This window comes from Phyllostomus discolor, chromosome 14, assembly GCF_004126475.2.
Source record: "Phyllostomus discolor isolate MPI-MPIP mPhyDis1 chromosome 14, mPhyDis1.pri.v3, whole genome shotgun sequence".
In the NCBI taxonomy this organism is placed as follows: domain Eukaryota; kingdom Metazoa; phylum Chordata; class Mammalia; order Chiroptera; family Phyllostomidae; genus Phyllostomus; species Phyllostomus discolor.
This window is the reverse complement of record NC_040916.2, coordinates 29,236,216-29,258,876: the sequence shown is the minus strand read 5'-3', so window position 1 is coordinate 29,258,876 and position 22,661 is coordinate 29,236,216. Positions and strand designations below refer to the sequence as shown.

Below are 22,661 nucleotides of genomic sequence, written 5' to 3'. Positions count from 1 at the left end.
CAGCCGGCGTCGTCCCCAACAGTCCGGCAGTGCGTGTCTGCCCTCCCAGGAGCCACGCCTCCTCTCGGGGTCCACCGAGGCTGGGGGGTGGGGGGGTGGGCCCCGTTGTCCGAGAGACCAGAGGGGCATGCAGCGCGGCCGTGGGCGGGGCGTCAGTCTGAGCGGAGGCTGTAGACGTGCAGCGCCCCGGAGAGCCGGGCGCCCAAGGAGCTCCTGCCGGCAGCCACCACGACCTGGTTCTGCGGGGACACGGCCGGCGTCGGTCAGCCGGCCGTCCCCACAGACGGAGGGACCCGAGGGAGCTGCTGGCGCAACCCCGAGCGCCTGTGGCAGGGGCCGTGCTGCCCCGTCACTCCTGGGCCCGGGGTGACCTGCTCCTCACACGGGCCCCGCCCCGGTGTGGGCCGGGCAGCTCCATCCCGACCACGGGAAGGAGGCAGGGCTGGGTCACCCTGGCCTGGGGGCTCTGGGGGCCGAGGAAGCACCGTAAAATACCGCATCTGGACAATCAGATTCTTTGCGGCAGAGTGCCGAGCTCTGCATGTGTGCGAGCACCTGTGTGAGAGGAGCCACAGAGAGGGCGGCCAGTGAAATGGAGGCGGCTGTGTGTCCGTCTGTCCCTGGGTCACAGGGGACCTCACGCCACAGGGCCAGCCTGGGTGCTCAGCGACACACACCTGAGGCTCAGGGGACCGAGTCTCGGGAGCAGCTCGGTGGCCCAGGGTCCCAGGGAGACCCGTGGGCGGCAACACCGAGTCCCCTGCTTTTTGGTCATTCACGCGTGTAGTGACCGTTTCTGGCTGGTGGGCAGGACAGAAAGGGGCAGCCCTAGGGGCCAGCCTGAGCCCAGGGTGCCACTGCAGGTCGGGGGGGCTGCTCCCGGAGCCACGGCCCTGCCTGCGGTGTTGGGGGGTGTGCTCTTCTCCTTTCCAGGGGAAAAGAAAACCAGAAACAGCTACAGAATGGCCCCGGCCGGTGGGGCTCAGTGGGCTGAGCACTGGCCTGTGAACCGGAAGATCTCCAGTTCGATTCCCAGCCGGGGCACAGGCCTGGGTTGCGGGCCAGGTCCCCAGCAGGGGGCATGAGAGAGGCAACCACATATTGATGTTTCTCTCCCTCTCTTCCTCCCTCCCTTCCCCTCTCCCTAAAAAGGAAATCTTAAAGACAAACAAAATGACAACACCCCAAGCCCCAGCCCTGGGACAGACAGATACCAGCAGCACGGCTGGGGACGCACCTTGTCCTTTGACCGGACGGTGACCACGGAGCTCCCAAACCTCGAGCCTGCCTGCGGGACAGAGTCTGGGGTCACAGTGGCCCGGAGAGACACCCCGTGCGGTCGGATCAGCTTGAACTGGGGGGAAGGGCCACCCAAGCCGTCCCCTCCCCCCGGCCCCCGCGGGAGGCACTTACCTCCGGAGAGATGAGCACGTGCTGGGCCTGGAGGGAGGGGGAGAGGGGGAGAGGGGGAGAGGGGGAGAGGGGGAGAGGGGGAGGGGGAGAGAGGGGATGGTCAGCATCCCCCCAGCCCCTGGGGGTTCGTTCTCACAGCCGCTCTGCCCCGCACCCCCCGAGTGCACGTTTCTGCAGGCGCCCCAACAGCGCGAGTGCCCCTGGCGGCAGAGACCCCGCTCGGAGGACTCCCGCTCAGGACCCAGATGCGCGGAGGCGTCTGCGCATGAACATTTCGTGGCAGCGGTTGGGTGAATGGCGTTCACCCACAGAGGAAGCACTCGAGCACGGGGTGCAGTGCAGCGCACGGAGGCAGGGAGCGGGCCCCAGCGGTGCGGGCCGGTGAGAGCCGCACACGGCCAAACCATGCTCGGGGCCCCGGGCCGTGCGAGCCACCGTTTGGACCCGTGCCGGGCGAGGCCGGGAGTGTGCCAGCCTCCTCGCGTCCCTGCGCTGCTGCCGCTGCCCACAGGTGACGGGGCCACCCCACCCCCACCCCCATAGCCTCGTCTGCGACCGGGCCTGACTCCGGCTCAGTTCAGCAGCTTTGAGGGGCTCGGAGTGTCGAGTCCTCAGAGGAAGGCTCCAGGGAACGAAGAGGCATCATCTCTGGGGAGCGGGACTCCAGGAGGATGACTTTACAACGGTTTTTAACGTGAAAGTGAGAGAAAGCCTGTTCCTAAGTTTGAAAGCGACGGCCGGTGCGCCAGGCCCAGGAGAGGGCGCTGTGAAGCAGGACACGGGGGCAGGCGGGCGGGAGGGGGTGAGCTGCCGCGGGCTCCGTGAGCTCGGAGAGACGGTGGGCCCCGCGGCAGCCGAGGGCGCGAGGGCGCAGGGACGCTACCTTCTCCTCCGGGCACGGCGACAGCCAGGACCTGCACTTGCCCGTCACGTCGCCGAGGAGTGCCCGCTTGCCGCTGTAGACGTAGACCCGGCCGTCCTCGCCCCCCACCAGCCCGGAGGTCAGGTCCGCCATCCGCAGGGGGGCCGCCACGATCACGTCGTCTGCGGGCGAGACCGGCGGCGGGGGGGGGGGGGGGGGGCGGGAATCAGGCCACTCCCTGCCCCCTGCCCCCACGGCCCGCCGCCCTCCTGCCCCCTCCCACGGGGCACCTCCGGGCGCCTCTGCCCTGCCAGTCGAGGCTTTGGCTTCCCCCCTGGTTGGCAGGTGGCAGCCGGCACGGCGGCTCTGCCGTCACCTCCTTCGAGGACAGCTGCCTCGTGCACACCTGGTGCTGGTCCCACCTGCCTCGCCTCCAGGCCCAGGGGCCAGGAGGGGCCAGGAGGGGCCAGGAGGGGCCAGGAGGGGCCAGGGGCCGGCGGCTGGGGCAGAGCCTCCCGACCCAGCTCAGGGCGGGCTCGGGGCGCGGCCCTCTCCTACCCACGCCGTCGCCGTCCAGGTCGCTCAGGTGCAGCGCGCCCCCGAAGCGGGAGAAGCGGCGGTCTCCGCTGAAGCTGCTGAGCAGGGCCGGCTGCAGGTCGGGGGTCAGCTCGTACATCCGCGTGGCCCCCCCCTGGTGCAAGGTCATGGTCAGGAAGGCCATCTTGGACACGTCATCTGAAAGGAACCGCACACGTCAGGGCCGCCGCTGCTCACACGCGTGATGATGGGACACGGAGCACGGGTAGGTCCCTGCCCCCGAGTCAGGCTTCCATCCGCGAGGGACGTGGGTCCCGCGGTCACTCGGCAGCACAGCCGGTCAGACGCAGCTGTTGGGGAGGCCCAGCACGGTCAGCTCAGGACACCGCCGGACAGCTGCCCCTCCTCCCTGCCTGACCCCCAGGACGCCTGCCGCACGGCCGGCCGCCTTCCCTACGTCCCATGTCGCCGGTGTCCCTGCCCCGACCCCAGCCCTTTGGGTGCAGCCCCGACCCCAGCCTTGCTGGGGGCCCCGCCCCGTCCCGGCCATCGCGAACATCCCCCACACCCCGTGCTGTCCGCCCGGAGCCCATGGCCTCCGCCGGCCAAAGCCAGCTCTTCCCACAGCGCCTGGCACGGGCGTCCCCTCCTCCAGGAAGCCCGCCGCTCCCCCCGCCCCCTCACTGCCCTGCGCCTGCCACACGCCACCACAGGCCAGGCCCCCTCGCGCGTCCCCCGTGTCGGGCCGTCCCTCCACAGCGACGAGACCAGGTCGGCTGCCCTGTGCGCTTCGGGCGTCTCGGGGCGGCACGGGGCCGCATCTGTGTCTCCCAGACACACGGCCCAAGGGGCAGTTTCCCACGGGGCCCCTCCGATGCCGGCCCATCTAAGACACCTCGTCTGGGACAGGCTTGATGCCGGAACGGGGGTCTCCCCGAAACAGGGGCTGCGGGTGGGCAGGCGGCCCTCAGTGGTGGCGGCGCTGAGGTCGGCGCCTGTCGGGGCTGTGGGCGAACGGAGGGCCCATCTCACTGTCCCTGACGACCCCCCGCCCTTCATCTCACGGCAGCCGGCGGGGACCAGACCTGACTCTGGCAGCCGGTGGGGACGTGGGGGCACTGGGCGCTTTCACGTGCAGCACCACACCTGCCCTGGCCCCCGCCGCCCAGGGCGCCGCCGTCACAGGCCGAGTGACACCCCACGGGTCCAGAGCAGGGGACCCGGGAGAATCCCTCCTCCCCATCCTGTGACGTCCTGGGTGACCGCCCAGCAGCAGCAGCAGCTGGAGCTCCGGTCCCGGCCCAGCCACAGCAACGGGGTGGTGGTGGTGGCTCCTCCCTCGGGCTCCCCCGACCGGTAGGCGCTTCGGCGCCCGTGCTGGGTCCTGAGGAGGGTTCGGGGTCTCCAGCCCCGGTCGGGAGAGGAGACCAGACTCACCAGCGGCCCTCCTGGGGGGCTGCAGGGGTGGCCGCCGTCTGCACTGGGCAGACAGTGACGGTGACCCCCACCCTCAGGGAGGGCCAGTCCCTCCCGCAAGGCGCACAGCTGGCTGCTCCTCGTGTGAGAGGGAGCGTGCAGGCCCCAGTTGGTCCAGCCCCAGAGCCACATCCCATCCCCCCCGCCCCAGCGACGGGTGACCGGCCAGGGGCCGCAGGACCCACCGTGCGTCGGGGCCCCGACCAGCAGCACCGGCTTCCGGGTGCCGTTCATCATCACGTGGCCGCTGGACAAGGAGGTGCCCAGCTTCCCCATCGCCTGGGAGGGACAGCGGGTGGGAGGGCAGCTCAGAACAGGTCCCCGCCCTGGGGAGGGGGCGGCGGGGAGGGGAGGGGAGGGGAGGGGAGGGGAGGGGAGGGAGGGCAGGCGGCACCCCACCTTGTCCCCGGAGATGGTGAACCCGCTCCGGCAGCGCGGCGGGAAGTAGCCGTACACCCGGCCGAGGCTCTGGCTCTGCTTCTTGTCGTGCGAGCGGGACGCGGAGGCCCGGCTGGAACACGGGGTGCAGAGTGTCGGGGGCTCGGGGTCCGGGGCCGGCCACCTTGCCCCTCCCATGTCCTCACCCGCCCTCGGGCATGGGGGGGGGGGCTCTCAGGGGGAGTCCAGTGCCAGCCCCCTGGAGTAGGCCTGCCTGCTGCTCCACCCCTGCTGACTTCCACCCCGGCCGCCTGGTGACCTCGCAAGAGGGGAGGGGAAGGGCCCGGGGGTGGGCAGAGAGGTCGCAGGGAGAAGGCGGCCATCTGCGGCCGGGGAGGGGGGCCTCCGGAGGAACCAGCTCTGCAGACCCCTTGACCCTGGATGCCCAGCTCCAGGACTGGGAGGGTGGGGGGTCCATGACTCCCCTGCAGCAGCCTGGCAAGTTTCCGGGGGACACTGCCCCCCTGCCCCAGGGCCTCAGCTTTCCCTCTCGGGGTGAGGGCCACACAGCCCATTCCCCCGAGCCTGCCTACGCCCGTGCACCTGCTGGCGTTCCTCCAGGTGGGGCTCCCCACCAACAGCAGCGTCCTGTTGCCCACGCTGACACCATGCAGGGAGTACCCCAGCCAGGCGAAGTCCTCCTCGCCCCTCACCAGCCAGTCGGCCGACGCCACAGTCAGGTTCGCTGCAGGAGACGGGGGGGGGGGGGGGGGGCTCGCTTTACGCCGGAGGGGAGAGCCCGCGGCTGAGGACGGGCGCAGCGGCCGGGTGTCGGCCAGCACTCCCAGACGTCCCTCCCGGGCCTCGCAGGTCACGGGAGAAGTTTCTACAGCTCAGTTCCGTGGCCTGAGTGACACTACCGAGGGGCCGTCTCAGACACTGAGAGCACCCTGGGTGTGTTTGAGGGGTGGGGGGGTCCCTGCCCTGTCATGGGGAGATGAAGACGGGCTGGACGAGCAGGCCGGGGCCTCTCTGTGTGCTGACACCCGTGGGTGGGGGCTGCCAGGACACCCGTGGGTGGGGGCCGCCAGGACACCCGTGGGTGGGGGCCTCCGGGGAACCCGGGTGAAGGGACACGAGGCAGAGAGGAGGCCACGTGGACGCAGAAGCCCGGGGACCAGCCGGCTACCTCTGCGGCCGAGGCCGGGGCGGGAATGGAACGCGGCCACCACGCCCCTCTGCTTCCCTCCGCCCGGCGCGAAGGGGCAGCCGGCCACCAGGTCGGGCTCGCCGTCCCCGCTCACGTCGGCGGCCAGCAGCGTCCAGCCCAGGTTGCAGTGCGTGTCCTGGGGGGAGACGGAGACCTCGTGCCCCTGCCCCGGCCTGGAGCAGCTGGGGTGCCTGCACCTGGGGGGGGGCCGGGGGGGCCGGGGGGGGGCCCTCATACCTGACAGGAGACGGTGACGTTGGGGGACGGCGACAGGCCTCCCTCCCGGGAGCCGAAGTGGACGTACACGGCGCCCTGGGCCAGGACAAACCCGGGAGGCAAAGGAGGTCGGCGCGGCGGCCCAGACCAGGGGCCCCAGTCGGCCCCCAGTCGGCCCCCGAGCCACCCCCGCGGGCCGCAGCGCCGGGGCTGACACGCCCACCTGCACCGCGCTGCTGGGCGGCAGCGCCTGGTTCTGCGAGTAAACCGCGCCCCCCCCAGGCCCCTGAGCGCCCCAGCGGAGGTGCGTCGGCCGCTAACCCCAGGGCCTCGCTCGGCTGAGCAGTGGGGAGACCCTGCCCCCCACGCACCACCCCTCGGCTCTGGCTCCGCCCCCCACGCACCACCCCCTCGGGCTCTGGCTCCGCCCCTTGTGCCGTGTATGAGAGCGTCCCGTGGGGACCCTGGCTGCCCAGGAGGCCTGCTGGACGGGGTCAGGGACCGTCCCCGCAGTCCCCACCCCCACCCCTTTGTCCCCATCAGGAGCAGTGACAGGACCCTCTCTGTCCTCCTGGAAAGGGAGCGGACGGCCGTCAGGACTCGGCCACCTGGAAGCAGCGGTGACAGGTGGGAGCCCAGGTGGGAGGACAGCAAAGGGTCCCGCCCCGGTCACGTGACTGCACCCCAGGGAGACGTGCCCTCACTCCCGCAGGCCGGGAGATGGCGTGGCTCACGCAGGGGGGCAGGGTGAGAGGAGGGGCCGGGGTCTGCGCCAGACAGGACAGCGCCCGGGGCCCCTCTGCTGGGGCGGCCGGAAGCTGCGACCACCTGGGATGCACCCCCTTCACCACCGCTCACCTGGGTGGGGGGGGGAGCAACGCAGGTGCTGGGCGTCAGACCCCTTGAGGCTGACCGGAGGCCAGGGGGCGGGAACAGGCGCCACCAGGCAACTGAGGTCACCTCAGGGGCCCCAAGGTCACCCTCCCCAGACTCTGGGCCCAGCCCCCACAGCTGCTATCTGCGGACGCCCCGGCCAGCACTGGCCACCTGCCCTGGGGCCCCTCCCATCCCCCCTCCCATCCCCTGCCCCTCCCCCACCGCCCGCCTTACTGTGTACGTGAGCTGCGCGGAGCCCACCGAGGGGGCGCCCACGGCCAGGTCAGGCACGCCGTCCCTGTTGAAGTCCAGCACGGCCAAGGCCGAGCCGAAGCGACCTGCAGGCTGAGGAGACACGGGGCCCCTGGGCTGAGCCGCAGCTCCGACAGCGCCACCGAGTCCCCAGGAGGGGCCAGGCCTCTGTGGCCCCCCACCAGCGGCACAGCCTGGACTGTTCCCGCAGTTCCAGAAAGTTCTATCGAGGACACGGTCCTGCACACTGCTCTAAGCACACCACAGGGACTGGGGCATTCTCGTCATCCCCACGTCCGCAGCTTATGGATGGAAACTCAGTCCCTCGGGGACGGTTTTCTCCCGAGGTGGGTTTTCCGGACCTTTCTCCCCGTCTGGAATCGGCTGAGACGGAAAGTGATGGGGGTCTGTGCCCCACGCGCCGTGTGGGCCACCTGGACCGTCACCCCCCCCCCCACCCTGCAGTGTCTGTAGCGGGGCCGACCCCCCCCCTCCCCCCCCCCGAGCAGTGGGTCCTGCACAGAGTCCAGAAAGCGTCAGCCCCCACTCCGACCAGCGCTGCGGGCATGGGGGATGGGGGATGGGGGATGGGGGATGGGGGATGGGGGATGGGGACCCTGCTCTCCCCCGTCTCTGAACCTGCTACCAACACTCAGCCAAAATAAAACAGTCCCCTGAGAACACACAGGTGGCTTCCCACTGCCAGGACCTCACGGCTGCCCGGGCCGCTCGGAGCACTTCCAGGTCGTGTGCACAAACGTGTGCACGTGTGTGTGCGCGTGTGTGTGTGTGTGTGTCTGACGGCGTCAGACTGAACCTCAGTGGCCGAGTGACAGCAGGGACGTGGACGAGCTTCCCGGGGGAGGCGCCACGCGATGTCCGCCTCAGCCGTCGGTCACTCTCGCTGTGCCGCCGTCCCCTGGCCCCAGGGCCGCGCCCAGGAGGCGGGCTGCAGTCACTGACTGGCGGGAGGTGCGGGGCGCTCACCTGGGAGCCCTCCAGGACCCCGTGGGCCTCCTCGTCCAGGTCCAGGTCGATGGGGGGCAGGCCCAGGTCGCTGCCGTAGAGGATGTACACGCGCCCCACCTGCACGTGGCCGGGCCGGCTGTAGCCCGGGGCGCCCACCAGCAGGTCTCCGTGCCCGTCCTGGTTGAGGTCGGCCGAGGCCATCACCCTGCAGGACAGAAAGAGGACGTGTCGCAGCGTCCACTGAGCCCCAGGTGACCCGGTCTCGTCCTCCCGCCCAGGGTCCAGCACTAGAGCTCCCCTTGCCGGTTCGCCACCCCGCCCCCCCCCCCCCCCCCGCCGCCGTGAGTACTCTTGTGCCTGAGGTTGTGCAGTGTGCGTGTGGCTCGGCCCTGCTCGCCAAGGAGAAAACCGTGGACCAACTGACCAGGATGCCGGACAAGGCCAGGCCCCCACGCCCCTGCCGAGCGCCCCGGCAACACGCCCAGCTGCAGACCCAGGACCCGGCGGCGCGGTGCCCGCCGGTCTGTCTGGTGGAGACGGGCTCTGGGCAGCGGTCCTGGACTCCCACCCCAGCCGAGAGCCGGCCCGGAGCTGGGACAGACTGTCCCATATACGGCCATTTGCAAGCCAGACTCCGTGACCAGAATGCCTCTGTCCACCCAGAAACCCCAGGGGCCACTCGTCCGTCCTGGTTCTTGCCGGCCACACGGTGGCGCTGCTGTGCCCTGCGCGCCGGGGGCAGGACGCCGGCCAGCGGTGCCGGGAAGGAGCCGCCCCCCACCGCAGTGTGGCCGCCAGCCCAGCTCCGGCCAGCAGCGTCACCTGCCACTCCCGGGGCCGGGGGCGGACACAGGAGGGACCCCGGGGGGAAACGCGGTGTCACTTGGACGTGACAGCTGTCGCTGAAAGAAGGCATGTCAAAGCCTTCAGAGAGCGTCCCTGTCGCCTCCGTGGGCCTGGGGGGGGGGGGGGGTTCTGCGGTCGAGCGGACCCCTCGCGCCCTCCTGCCCGGGGAGAGACCGCACTGTTCCAAGCCCCCACCGCCTGCTTTTCTCCCTCCGACGTCATCGCCCCCCCAAACCGCCCACGACGTGTCCCCAAGGACGGACACTGGACACGTGCTCCCCGGGCTCGCGCTCCAGGGCTGGGGGGTCCCGTAAGGCGGTGGAACACGACGACAGACGCGGAGGCGGCGGCTCTACCTCCGCGCTGACCCAACCGCGTTCGCGTCTCCGTGGACGGCGAGCCGGCGGGGACCCGGGCGCCGACAGGCGCCGCCCACCGCGTCGGCCCAGTGACGCAGGGACGCAGGGACGCAGGGACGCAGGGAGGCGGAGCCGGGCCGCACCTACCAGCCGAGCCTGGCGTAGGGACGCGACAGGAAGTAAGACGCCAGGGGGCTGGACACGTGGTTCGGGGGCCGCTGGGGGCCGCCTGTGAAGAGCGTCCGCAGGTTCCTCTCCAGGGTCCGGTACACGACGGCCAGGGAGTCCTGCAACGGGGGCCGCGGCGGCCGGGTGAGGGTGCTGCGGCCGGGTGAGCCCCCGCCCCCGCCCGCCGGGGCTCTGGGCCCACGTGCACGGGACGTGCATCTCCTCGGGCGCTCAGGACTACATCGTCGGCGCCTGCCACCCGGCGAGACCGCCCAAGACAGGTGGCGAGGGGTGACGGTGCCCCCCACCCCCGACAGGCGCTGAGGGCCGGCTGTCACCGCCCTGGCGTCGGGCCAGCGGGGAAGAGGTCGTGGGAGTCGACCCCGGCCAACCAAGTCGGGACCATCGGCAGGGACAGGCAGTGGGTAAGGCAACAAAACCATTTTTTATGAACTAACGGTTCCTGAAAGACCAGTGCTCCCCACCTCGGGCTGCCATTATATTTGCGTACATGTGCGTTTCTCACGCGAGAGAATTTGGGGGACAAGACCCCCAACGTGCGATGCTACGTTCTTCAGTGTCACTACAGAGATGCAGGCGTAGACTGCCGTAGCCAAGTACCAGACCCACCCAAGTTCAGGCGACACGGCCCTGCGCCCACCCAGGGGTGACGGGCCCACCCGGGGGTGACCAGACTGACGGGAGCCCCGGCAGCCCCCACACGGCCTGCTCGGAGCCGGGACAGCAGTGCAGGAGCACCAGCTGTGCAGACAGTGACCGCGCGTCTGTGTCCACACGCCCAGCCCTCTGCGGGCAACTCGTGGCCGGCTGGTCCTCAGCCCCCGGCTCTGGCTCCGATCCACCCAGGGGGCCGTCGTCACGGGGCACCTGCCGTGCAGCAGGCCCCACGATGGGCCTCGGGGACGCAAAGTCCTTCCCTCCCACAGCTTCTCCTTTTGCACAAGAGACAAACGGCAAGTCACAATGACATGTGTGTGACGGGAGGCCCAGGCCCAGGCCCAGGCACATGCAGCGTGCAGAGCCGGCTGCACCATGCAGCGCAGGCGCCCTTGCTCGAGAACTTCAGGGCGGGGGTGGCAGAGCGTGAAACCAAGGACGGGGCCCCGGGAGTTGTGACTGCCGCCTTCCGAGTGACCGCATGGGCCACACACCATGACGCTGGCCCTGCCTGGGCCCTGGCCCGGCTCCCGCAGACGCCACTCAGTGGGCCCACCGTGATCTCCAGGCCATCAGGCGCCGTCCACAGTCCAACACCTCCATGTCCCCCACCCGCCCTCTCGTGGGGCCTTGGGTCCCAAGCAAACGAGGCCACTCGGGTTCCTGAACTCCTGGAACTTGCCTCACCCACCGCCAGCAATCCACGCTCACTGAGGAAATGCTCTCTGCCCTTCAAGGCCTAACTCGAATGCCACCTCCTCCATGAAGCCTCCTCTGAGAGCAGGGGTATAATGCTCACCTTAGAGCCAAGTCCGTCAAACCCCCCCAACCCCCACTCGCACGTGGTTACTTTTGAACCTGTCAGCCCTGTGAGACTGGAACTCTGTGGAGGCCCGCCTCTTTCCCTGTCACCTCTGTACCCTGGAGAGCCCGTGACCCACAGATGACCCCAGGTATGCCAAGTGGCCCTCGGCAAGGGGCGCCGCGTGGGGAGCCCACAATCCTGCTGACGCGCTTCGCCCAAGGGACACGGCAGGACCGGCCCAGGGTCACCCGGGACTCTGCCGGACTTGCCAAAGGCCCCAGGTCAGGTTCGTGTCTCAGGACGTCCCACGGGCCAGATCTGGAGGCTGAGGACATGCTGGCCTGGTGCCTGTCCGCAGGCTGTCCGCGAGTGACCACACAGACAGCGAGGCCACAGAACTGGGGCTGCAGGAGGCCAGGGTCCTTCTCCACCAAGAGCAGAAGAGCTCACCGAGGTCCAGGAATCCACGCTGAAGACCACCCCTCTCTTGGTGTGCTTGATGCCCTTCCGGACCTCCTCAGTGAGGGACGCGGTCAGGTTCCTGTGGAAGTCGCTCTTCTGCGCGTGCGGGCTGCTGCTGCTGCTGCTGGGGGGGGGGGGGGAGGGAGAGAGGCCAAGGGGCTGAGACCCGAGGAGTGACTGAGCTGCGGGACATCACCCGGGCAGTCGCGGCGGAAGTCCGGGAAGTTCTGACCCCTGGAAGCTGAAGGCACACCCCCGCAAAGGAACACAGTTTCAGAAACACCTCCCTGGGGTTCCACGAGACCTTTGAGTGACGGCACGCCCGGGGTTTGAACACACGTCTTCATGAAAACCACTGCCTACAGCCCCCAAGCCCTAGCGCGCACGAGGTCCGGCCCCCTCTCGGATCACCAGGGCAGCGAAGGCGTCTCAGGGTCCCCCACACGGACAAGAGCTCGGGCGGCAGCTGCCGGGGAGGCAGGTGTGGACGCGCCGACTCATCTGCAACCATGTGCCAGACGCCACCGTGCAGCCGAGGGCATTCTCATGTGCATGCACTTGACCCGGCCCAACGCCCCCGGGGGCTGGACGGGCCCCAGGGAGACTGGAGGGGGAGCCGGTGGCGGGAACACTGGGAGGGCCGCTGTGAGACCGGGGTTGGACCCTGACAAACAGGGGGTTGGGAGCCCATTGCAAGGGTGTAGGTTCGACCACAGTTGATCCCAGGGAACCGAACCGCCGACCCCGGGGCCCTGGACTCTCCCTCGGGGCCTCCGCTGCACAGCCCTCTACTGAGCGCCTGGCTCCCGTTCCCTCCTCCAAACACCACTTCTTCGCAAAGCTCCCCCGTGCCTGGGTGAGGACACGCCACGGCCCACCCCAGCGTGACCAGCACTGGCCCCGTCCCTCGGGAGGGCACGGGGCCCGCCCGGTCGGGCGCCCATGGGAGCAGGGCCCAGTCCTGCTCACCAGGAGCGCACCAACCCCTGGAGTTTCACAGCCATAGAACCACACGCAGCCTCCGTGTGGCCGCTGGTGCGCTGGGCTCTGCCCTGCGGGGCTACCCAGCTCCAGGTCACCACCCCGCCCCCCCCCACCTGCTCATCTCACGCCGGCGGAGCAGCTCACTGACGCGCTGGTGACCAAACACCCACTCTCGTGCACAGCCCACACACAACCTGCCTCCAGAGGCCTGCTCACGGTCCCGGCTGTCCAGGGTGGGCCTGGCTTTCGAACCGCCGTCCGTCCACCTGTCTACGGTCCCCTTTCCACACCTGCCAAGCGCCCGCCTGCCGGGCCAGCTGCTGTTTCCGTGGCCCATCCTGGAACGCTCACCTGTGGGTCCGGTTCTGCTGGCCGCCGCAGGTGATGAACAGAGGGTTCTCGGGCAGGTGGCAGTCCCTGGGGACACAGCGACACGAGTCAGGCATTTCTGCCTTCTCTCCAGATGGGGGCGGCGGCACTGAGCGAGGAGTCTCACGATGACACAGGGGTCCCCGGCCCACGGTCACCCAGACTTGCAGCTATCCCGGTCCCCTATGTCAGCTGCCTCAGGCTCGGGTGCAGGGACCCACTCCCCGCTCCCTGCTCCTTCGCCACCAGGAGGCGGACACCCTCACAGCCCAGCTGGACAGGGCAGGTGCCTCTGGCATCAGCCAGACCCCGGCTGAGGCCGCCACCAGCATCGGCTCGCAGCCTCCTAGGGAAGACCCATCTTTGCGGTGGCGTCAGCTTCCCCTGGCAGCTAACCTGCTCACAGTGGCTGCGGCGTGAAAACACACCCTTTTCCTTCCTGTCACGGAGGAGTGTCTGCCTTTGCGCTCTTCTCCACGTGTCCCGTGCGGGTCCCTAAATTCTGCTGAGTTTTTCTGTGCGTGTGCAGAATGCAAGCAACTCACACACAGATTTCCTGCGTCGAGGGATCAGGACGAGGACCCAGAGACAGAGTCTGTCCCTTCTCACTCCCCGTCTCCGGGATGGAGGACCAGGCCCAGTCGCACGTCTCCCGAGCACGGGGACCACCGGGCCACCGGCTGGCACCACGGCTGTGTTCCCCTTCGGGGTTGCCCCGTGCGGGCTCTACGGAGCCGCAAACGCAGGTCATTCGCCCTCCCCCGTCCGTCCGCCAGCTCCCTCCTCAGGGAGACGCCGGGGCGACACTCACGGCCCGCGGGGCCCTGGGGCGAGCGACCTCCCTTGTCCGACAGGGAGCTGCCCCACACGGCCACACTCGCAGGGGAGGACACTGAGCCCAGGAGGCTGGGCCGCACGGGGAGGATGCTCAGGGCCGGGGTGGGGGACAGTTCCCGAGAACCCCAGGGCCTGTCCCCGGCCACTCGTGGGCACCCAAAAACCCAGGCCTCGAGGTCGCACTCGAGGTGCCTTTCACTATTAGAAGTGACACTGGCAGGGGGTTGTCTGCCTCTGCCCGGGGGTGGCTCACTGAGGACCTCCCCGGCCCACGGCACGTCTGCCATCGGAGGGACCTGTCCCACATCCACACAGTACACGGTAACGGTCAGGGTCGTTTGACTTCTCACAGTGAGGGGCAAGGGAGCAGCTTTAGGGTGTGACCTCCCAGAGCCTCAGCCACTCGGACCTGCGAACCCCGACCCCGCCAGCTCCTTCCTGGGACAGCCGCGGGGGCACCCCTGCCCATGGGCCCTGCTGCCCGCCTGCCCCTCCCCCACCTGCTCCGGACCCCGGCTGCCACGGCTGCAGCTCACACTGCCCGCCTGCCCCTCGCTGCCTCCGAGGCTGCCCTCGCTGCTCCCCGGACAGACCGGCAGGGCTACCCGCTCCGGCGGCAGCGCAGAAGGGGCTGCACCATGTTGGAAACGCGCCCCAAGAGGCCCCTAGGCCCCCCTCCCCACGTTGCAGAGGCTCTGGGAGAGCCCGAAGGGCCACCGCAGCAGGAAGGGGGACGACCCCATTCCCCGGCCTCCTGCCGCCTGAGTCTCTGGTTCACGCTCACCCAGGGCATGCTGGGAAGAGCAAGGGGCTGGAGGGTGACCAGCTGTCCCATCTGGGCCACACACCAAATTCCAGCAGAATTTGGAACGTCACTTTCCCGTGCAGGGAGGGGTCGGATGACGAGCCTCTGCCACCCTCAACCCTGCAAGGCCGGCGGGGCTGCCGCCCGTGGAGAGCGGGCCCTCCAGCCACGTGGTTCTCCCGCCAGCGGAGCAGGGGGGCTCAGCGTGGGGTGGTGGATGCTGAGCTACTTCCCGAGACCCCCGGCTCTACAGCGTCTGCCTCTCGGTCCCTGAAACTGGAGGGGCTGTTGGCAAACCTGACCCCGTGGGGGCTGGCCGAGCTCTGGCCGCTCCCCCGATGGGAACAGACGGGCGCCCTGTGAGACTCCACCCCTCGTCCCCGGCAGCGCCCCGGGAGCCCTGCTGGGCGGCGCGGCAACGCAGGGCCGGCTCACCGGGTCCCGTTCTCCAACATGTAGCTGGTCAGGCGGTAGACGCGGGTGGACCAGAAGGCCATGTCGTCCAGCCCGCCAAGGAAGTACTCCTGGAACTGCTCCACCAGGAACGGGGACTTGCGGGAGAACATGGGGTACAGCTGCGGCGGGGAGATGGGGGGACACGGATGTGAGCCGCGAGGCAGGCACTTCTCCCGGGGCGTCGGCGGCCCCTCCCGCGTGGGCGCGGAGGCCTGAGGCCTTTACCTTGGAGACAGCCAGCATCTCCCCGTACCTGCAACGCAACGACAGGTGGGCCGTGAGCTGCGGCTCCCACAAGCATGAAGCGAACAACAAAGGAACTGCTCTCCCGCCCCCGACACGCGTCCACTATCATGTGGCAACCTTGAAGCAGCCAAGTCCCTAACCCAAAGCCCACTCCCCGTCCGCGCACTGAGCCCCCGGAGCGCGAGCCCGGGCGCAGCGGCAGGATGGGCCGCGGCCTCACTCACATCTCCAGGAACTGGAGGTAGGTGCAGTCCACGATGGCGTTTCGGGTGATGGCCTCGCGGCCGTAGAGCTCCTTGTAAATCCCCAGGAGGTCGTCCACGGGCACATACCTGAGGGGCAGCGGGACGGAGCACACGAGTCATGTGATGTCCACACGACAGCGCCATGTCGGTGGCCAGCTGCCCCGCGCGCTGAGGGCCAGAGCCTCGCCAGGGGCTTCCCACGGGGCCGCAACTACCCCTCCCAGCGGCCCACATCCTCGGGGCTGGCACCGTGACAGCTCCCCCCCCCCCGCCCCGCCCAGAGAGAGGAGGCCGGCACGGAGGAGATAGGTTGCCGACGGGGTGGAGCAAACCCCAGGGTCTTCGACACGTGTCTGTGGAGGCCTGAGGTCGGAGGCAGGAGCATGTGAAAGGGACGAGGCGTCCTGTGACCTCAGAGTCTGGGAGCAGTGGACAGCGTTTGCATGCTGTACAGTTGAACTGGTCTCCAGAATCATCATTGCACAAACACCCAGGACGGCTTCTCGCACCCACATCCTGCCTTTACCGCGCACGGAGGGAAGCAGCGAAAAGAATTCCCGGCCGGGCCGCCGGTGGAAGCTCAGGGCGCCCCAGCAGGAGTAGTGGCAGTGGCAGCACCGCGTGGCGGTCACACCCAAGCCGGGCGCCTTCCACCCTCACAGCGAAGCCCTCGGACTGGACCGGCTAGAAACCACGGCCAGCGAAACCCGGTCTCAGTGCAGAGCCCACTGATGCCCGGTTTTTATTTTCCCAAGAGCACGGGGACAGCCCTCCCAGTGAAAACAGCTCAGAGGCCAGACAAAACAACAAACATTTTCTCATGTGAGTCACTGGGCTGGGAAAAAAGTGAAAAATTTCCAAAGACCCAACACAAAGTGAACCTGGAAACTCTGAGAGGGATTCGACGGACAGAGCCGGCTTCTGCCGCGAGGTCCTGCCAAACCGGGGGCCCTGGCGGAGCTCCGGGGGCTGCGGGCCGTGTGGTTGACGGGAGGCGGGAAGCGCCCGACCCGGCCGTGAGGCCGCCTCAAAGCCCCTCTGGGCAGCGGAGGGGGGACCCACCCTGGCCCCGGCAGCCGCCGCAGGGTCCTGCCTCTGGGCCGCCTGCCCATGGACTGGGGCGGGGGGAGCTGCCCGGTTGAGTGTAGCTCCACGAGGGTCCAGGTCAGAGGGGGCGGAGTCAGGCCTCTGCACAGCTCAGCTCCACCCCCGCCCCCCACCAGGGACGGCCAGACCCCGTGACGCACCGTTGGAAATGGGCGTCGGACCCGTGCGGACGGCGCCGTGTGTGGCATCAGAGGGACCCCCCACGCTGCTGCTGTCACATCTTCCCGGGGCTGCCACGGCCAGCCGGCCTCGGGTGCCCTGCAACTCGCTGGCCCTGGGCCTGCCTTGTTCCGAGGCAGCTCCACCGGGCACGGGCACCGGCCGCGCCCTGAGCTCTCCCCACCCTGGGCTCTGCAGGCACCGCTCCCACGGGCCCTCCGCGCCCTGGCACTGGGGGACAGACCGCCGGCCTCTGAGGGCTCAGCAGACACGGAAAGGAAACCCACACGACGCCGGGCACCTGACCGGCCGGCACGCGGGCAGCACGCATGTTAGAGAGAGGGCCGCTGTCACATGAGAGAGCCCCGCGTGCCGGGAGAGGCAGGAGTCTGAAACGCGAATGTAGCCAACGACACACGTGCAAGCTCGCACCCAGCAGAGCGAGAACGTTACAGGGAGAAGCCGAGACACCCAGGTCAGAGGGGGCTTCCCAAGCGAGTGTCTCTCAGCCCTGGCTCCAGGGCCCGATGAAAACCAGACAGGGCTGCCCGGTGCGCAGCCCCCGCGACATGGGACCACCCGTTGCTGAAACCGGGCGGTGGTGCGGCATCTTACTGGTTTTTCTCCTAAATACACAACCTTTCCTACGTTTGCTAGAATTCGCAAATCTTTTAAAGAATGCACTTACACTCTTCTAATCTGCAGTTTCGTTTTTCAACGTTTACAGAGCAGAAGACCCCCGGGTGACGCCGGAAGTTCTGCTTTCTGGGAGAGAAAGCGTCCAGCTCCCGGAGGCCCCTGGGCGCGCGCACCGCACCGCACGCGGGCGCGCACGCCGTGCTTACCAGTCCCGCGCGAGGTAGTTGAAGTTGAACTCGAACTGGCTCAGCACGTCGCCGCCTGCGCGAGAAAAGCGAGGACGGGGCGGGTCAGGGGTCAGGGGCCGCGCGCAGCAGCTGCGCAGACACAAGCCCCCGCAACCCGAGGTGGGTTCTTGGCGGCGGCGGCGGCGCAGGCTTCTGCGCGCCGTTTCAGGGGCGGGTGTGTCTTCACGGACACCGATCTGCCAAGGTCTTCACTAGTGACCCTTGGAGGGAAGACACCGCCCACGTAGCCAAAGCTGTTCCCTTTAAGACGGGCCGCAAGCCTTCTGTCCCGTGAACGCCCCTCGCCGCCTAGTCGGCGCAGTTAGAGGTGATTTGCTGCGGAAAAGAGATGCCACTCGCCAGTGTAAGGCTGAGTGTCAGTGGGCACTGCCTCGCGAACTCCTGTGATGCAAGAGTAAAGTGTCTCTGAAGTTGCGACACAACCCAATGAAACGTGGGTGTTTTTTAACAAATGCCAGAAACACACAACTTTTCGGAAGCACAGCTCCACGCTGCGCGCCCAGCAGCCCAGGCGCGGGTGCGCGGAAGGACCGGTCGGCACGTGCCCACCCACGGGCGGGACCGGAAGCACGTGCGCGCGCACAGCAGGGACCGCAGGCGCGCGCAGAGCACAGGCGCTGCAGGAAGGCGTTTGGCGAACGCGGACAGACGTACCGAAGTCTCCCGCCGGGTGCGCCTCGGAGTAGGAGCCGTGGAAGTCGATCTGCAGGGGGCAAAGGACCGTGTGAGTGCGGCGGAGGGTGGCCGCCCGCCGCTCCCCGCAGGCGGATGGCGGAGGCAGGCACAGCGCCCGGCCCGACTCTCAGAGGAACCTCCGACGTCACTGCCGCGTCCGTGGGCGGACAGGACGCCGGCAGCTGGGTGGTACCAGGAACGGCGCCGCGGACACGTGCGGCCCCGCAGATCCCCCACCCCCGCCCCGCGCCATCTCCCCTGCGCCCTAGTTACGTGTCTACATCGGTGAGGGACCGCGGACTCCCCGGAGCCGAGTCACCGGGGAAGGTCACAATGTCACCTTGGGGATGCGGCGTTTTCATGCAGAAAATTGAAAAAGAAAAACCTCAAACACGTGGAGCCATCCCTTTTAAACAGGACCAAGTAGCAGATACGCATATCCTGAAGATACGCAGCTTGAATAAATCAGAAAATTTCTCGAATGTCGTTTGTGACTACAGTGACACATCGCATCCGTCGCGGTTTTGAGTGTCCCTGGGTTGCTCTGCCCGAGTGGACGGATGTCCCCGGAAGACAGACACCCAGCAAGCGCGCGGTGGGTGAGAAGTCTCATTCCCACGGGGTGTGGAAGGCCGGAAGCTTCCCTTTCCCCTGGAAGGGTCCGCGTGTGACCTCGGGCCGGGCGGGCCGCTCCCGGGAGGTCGCCGACCTGGGGCGCAGGTACTCACGGCCGCCATGGTCCGCAGGAAGCCCTGCTCAACGCCCAGGCTGTGCCAGCTGACGTCGGCCACCATGTGCGACGTGACCCCCAGCAGGAAGGCAACCAGCTTCTCCGTGTCCTGCGCAGAAGCACGCCGAGGTCGGGAGGGAGGGAGGGAGGGAGGGCTGCCCCACGCTGGTCCCGTCGGGCGTCCGAAGGAGCGTGAGCCCAGCTCCACCACGGACATTCAAGGAGACGTCAGTGTCCACTCCAAAAGCCACAGGGCTCGCTCGGTGGCTTGTTTGGGGGGCGCTTTCAGATTGCTTATCAGTGCGGGGGCAAGAGGACCGAGTGCACACCCCAGACTTTGGAGAGGAACTGCTTCATCAAGCGCTAACGAGCCACCGGCTGGCCCCACGGGCTGCTGCGTTTGGCAGTGGCCGCCCAGGGGTGAGTGACCCGGGGGGGGGGGGGGGAAGTGTTTGCAAATGAGGTCAACGCAGGTGCAGCAGCAGGACTTTGATGTCGGGGACGGGGGACAGGGGCCGGGGGGGCCCTGCCTACCTTCTCCCAGGGGCGGGGGTAGTTCTCCCGGATGTAGTGAACGCTCGCGTTGAGGAAGGGGGTCCAGTGGGTGCTCTCGGACACCTCGTGGAATCGCCCTGTGGGGACAGGCAGCACCCAGGAGTGTTTGAGGAGGAGACTCCCAGTCAGATCCTCCACCCGCCGCCGATGCCCTGGCCCCCCCCATGGCCCTCGCCCCCAAGCCTCCTCGTTTCTCCCGTGGCGTCAAAGGGCGCCCGGAAGGAAGATCCGGGAACGGACGGGACCCGGAGCTGGTGCTCGGCACCTCTCCCGCCACCTGGGCTGCTGCAGAGGCTGGAAGGGGCCTCCGACCTGGGCCCTGGGGCTGCGGGGATTAAACTGTGTGGGTTTTAGATCCTGCGTCCGCCAGCCAGCCTCCCTCACCGGGGAAGACAGCGGCTCCCACGCCTTCCAGGCCCTCGGGGGTGCCCTGCTTGTCTGAAACACCCCCTGCCCCCTGCCCCCAGCACCAGCCGAGTGGGCCGGCGGGTCCGGGGCTCCCTGGTCCCCACAGGAGGGCAGCAAAGACAACCGGCACCTCCACCCCCTGCCCACCTCCACGCACCGCTGCCCCCCCAACCTCTTCACGCAGCGTCACGCTCCCGGGGGCAACCTAAGGCGGAGCTCGGCGTCCGGGGCCCCCGGTGCCGATTTCTGTCTGCTGCCGCGGGAGTGGCAGTGCCCCACCCCACCCCAACCCCTGGTGTTTGTGAGCATGATGTCCGGATAGGCTGTAGCAACTAAGACCCGGCTTTGCTGAGAGGTTCCCCAGAGACAGTGCTCACAACCCCTTGCGCAGGCCACAGTGGAACCCGGGGTCGCCCGGGCAGACCCCCCCCCCCCCCCCCACCGCCTGACGCCCCTTCCCTGAGCAGCCAGCGGACTCACCAAGGCCCTCCTCCGCTCCCCTGCGGTGGGCGGCCGGGGCCTCCCACCCACCCAGGGCCGGCAGGGCTGCTCTGCCTGTCGGAGCCCCTTGTCCTCGTCACCGTAATGACCGAGTCTCACTCGGCATCAGGGGAACCGGTGACACGGGGCACAGAAACAAAGACACTCGGAACGTCTGGGCCGAAGCGGTGGGGGCTCGCCGCGCAGACAAGGTGGCGAGGGGCAGAGTCATCGGGCCTGCCGCCCCGCCCACCGCCCCGCCTCACCTCTCTCGCAGAGGCCGGGGTAGAAGGCGTCGGGAAACACGGCTCCAGCCTGGTACGCGTCGCGGTGCTCCAGCAGCAGCTGGGGGCAGAAGCACAGAGGTCAGGGGGCGCTGCGCCTTCCCGGCGGGACGATGGGGGGGCGGGGGTGGAAGCAAACAGAATTCTCGTGCGATCCGGCACTTCGCCCACAGCATGCGCTTCAGGAGGTGCTTTCACCACCGAACACGCAGGCCCCTCCCCCGACCAGCTGAGGCGCGTGTTGGCTCCAGGCTGAGCCAACACTCCGTTCTGGGGAGGTGCTGGACTGCTCTGCCCCAGAATGTCAAGGTCACTGAAGGGGGTGGGGCATGGAGAGGCCGCTTCAGGTCGGAGGGGGTCAGAGGGCACGGACGAGGAAGCACAACAGGGGACCTAGGCCCAGGAGCCCCGGAGGGTGTCCCGAGACCCCAGGACACGGGGAGGAGGCCGGGGCGGGAGGGCAGGGGCACTGCCTCGCTGACTTCCCGAACAGGCAGTCCCCTCGCACCGTCCTGGCCTCCGGGCCTCACGCGGCAGCGTGTTCAAGGCCACGCCCACCTCGCCGCTCGCCCGCGGCTCCGGGAGGATCTCTGTGCTGCAAGAGGACACGAAGGCGACTGGGACGAGCAGTCAGCCCCTCCAGGAAACCGGACAAAGGGCCTACGAGACCTACCTATTTCAACCGTGGGTTTTAGTGACCTCAAAAATAACACCACCACCACAGGGAATTGGCCACATCAACCATGGCACATTTTGGGTAGCAGGAAAAAACACGCAGCTGTTGGAAACTATCCTGAGGACCTTTGCTGACGGGGAAAGGCACCCCTGGTGCAGTAAGTGGAGGAGATAAGTTGGTTACGGAATAGTGTGGAGAGGGTGACCTTCAAGAGCTAATCAGGGCAGGAGAGAGCCTGGAAGTACGTGGAGCAGAGTGTCGACACCGGTTCCTGAGAATTTCCCCGTCACCCGAGTTATCAGTTTCGTAATCAGTCACCGCCTGCTGGTGGGCGGGGGCGAACCAGCCAGGTAGGCAGGGCTGCGGCCTCCTGGCCCACACCCCGCATTCCACCGGGTCCCCAGACGGGAGCAGCTCCGGCCTCTGGCGCCCACAGGGGAGGTCTGCTCGGCCCCCTCACGGTCCCTGCAAACGGTCACCCTGGTCTCCCAGCTGTGCGCACTCCTCCCGCGTCACTCGGGCCAGCGTAGGTCAGGGTCTTCACAGAGCAGGCGCCCGTGGGTGTTTCGGTGAAAGGAGGCCCCGGAATCAAGCAAACTCAGACCTGGGGTGTGCAGAGCTGGCCGAGAGCTGCTGGCCCGTGGGGACCCTCGTGCAGCCGGCCGGCCCCCTCCCTCCGGGCCGGTCCCCGGGCGGGGCGGCACCTCCCAGATGGGGAGCCAATTCAGAGGGAGAAAACCCACGAGGATTCCCACATAAGGAGATTAAAAAAAACCACCCACCTCTGGAGTGGACTCGGGTGACACAGTATCATAAAAGGCAGAGTCGCCCTGGACTGTCTCTGTGAGTCAGAAGGGGATGGGGAGCGCCCGGAGCCCTTGGTGCTGGCCGGTGATGCCGCCGGCTGGGGGTTTGGGGGCAGGGCAGGGTCCGGCCGTCCCCCGCGAGGGCAGTCAGTGAGGCCCAGGGGAGTCCACCCTCCCCCAGAAAACCGCTCACAGCAGCAGGACCAAGAGCCCACGCGGCGAACCCAGCAGACTCTGGCTTCTCCCGTCTGCTGCCTACTCTTTGTCGGGCCAGGGCCAACGACAATCAAAGTCAAGGCTGCCTTTTCCGGGGGCAGGGACACTGCTGAGCGGGACCTTGGAACTGACGGCTGGAAGTGGCCGGGGCCTTGGGCCTCCCGCTGTCCGCCCTGGGCCAGCACGCCGGCGGGGAACCCCGTGGCCCCACTCTGCCCGCAGAGGCAGC

The 22,661-nt window shown here is 68.5% G+C and overlaps 1 protein-coding gene across 1 annotated transcript in view; it reads right to left on the bottom strand.

Annotated features, from left to right (window-relative positions):
• Positions 1-152: 152 nt before the first annotated feature.
• The window catches only part of GPLD1 (glycosylphosphatidylinositol specific phospholipase D1), a 26,547-nt gene continuing 4,038 nt past the window's right edge, over positions 153-22,661 (bottom strand). The window contains exons 5-27 of the mRNA XM_036015218.1: positions 20,717-20,795; positions 19,542-19,639; positions 19,006-19,116; positions 18,257-18,305; positions 17,561-17,615; positions 15,429-15,536; positions 15,184-15,211; positions 14,938-15,077; positions 12,843-12,908; positions 11,496-11,622; positions 9,542-9,681; positions 8,208-8,394; positions 7,203-7,313; positions 6,114-6,188; positions 5,856-6,012; positions 5,270-5,411; positions 4,688-4,799; positions 4,474-4,567; positions 2,834-3,010; positions 2,297-2,457; positions 1,414-1,440; positions 1,238-1,288; positions 153-239 (exon numbers count right to left, since the gene is read on the bottom strand). Coding sequence (XP_035871111.1) covers positions 153-239; positions 1,238-1,288; positions 1,414-1,440; positions 2,297-2,457; positions 2,834-3,010; positions 4,474-4,567; positions 4,688-4,799; positions 5,270-5,411; positions 5,856-6,012; positions 6,114-6,188; positions 7,203-7,313; positions 8,208-8,394; positions 9,542-9,681; positions 11,496-11,622; positions 12,843-12,908; positions 14,938-15,077; positions 15,184-15,211; positions 15,429-15,536; positions 17,561-17,615; positions 18,257-18,305; positions 19,006-19,116; positions 19,542-19,639; positions 20,717-20,795 — 2,382 coding nt within the window. The remainder of the gene's footprint in view (positions 240-1,237; positions 1,289-1,413; positions 1,441-2,296; positions 2,458-2,833; positions 3,011-4,473; positions 4,568-4,687; positions 4,800-5,269; positions 5,412-5,855; positions 6,013-6,113; positions 6,189-7,202; positions 7,314-8,207; positions 8,395-9,541; positions 9,682-11,495; positions 11,623-12,842; positions 12,909-14,937; positions 15,078-15,183; positions 15,212-15,428; positions 15,537-17,560; positions 17,616-18,256; positions 18,306-19,005; positions 19,117-19,541; positions 19,640-20,716; positions 20,796-22,661) is intronic.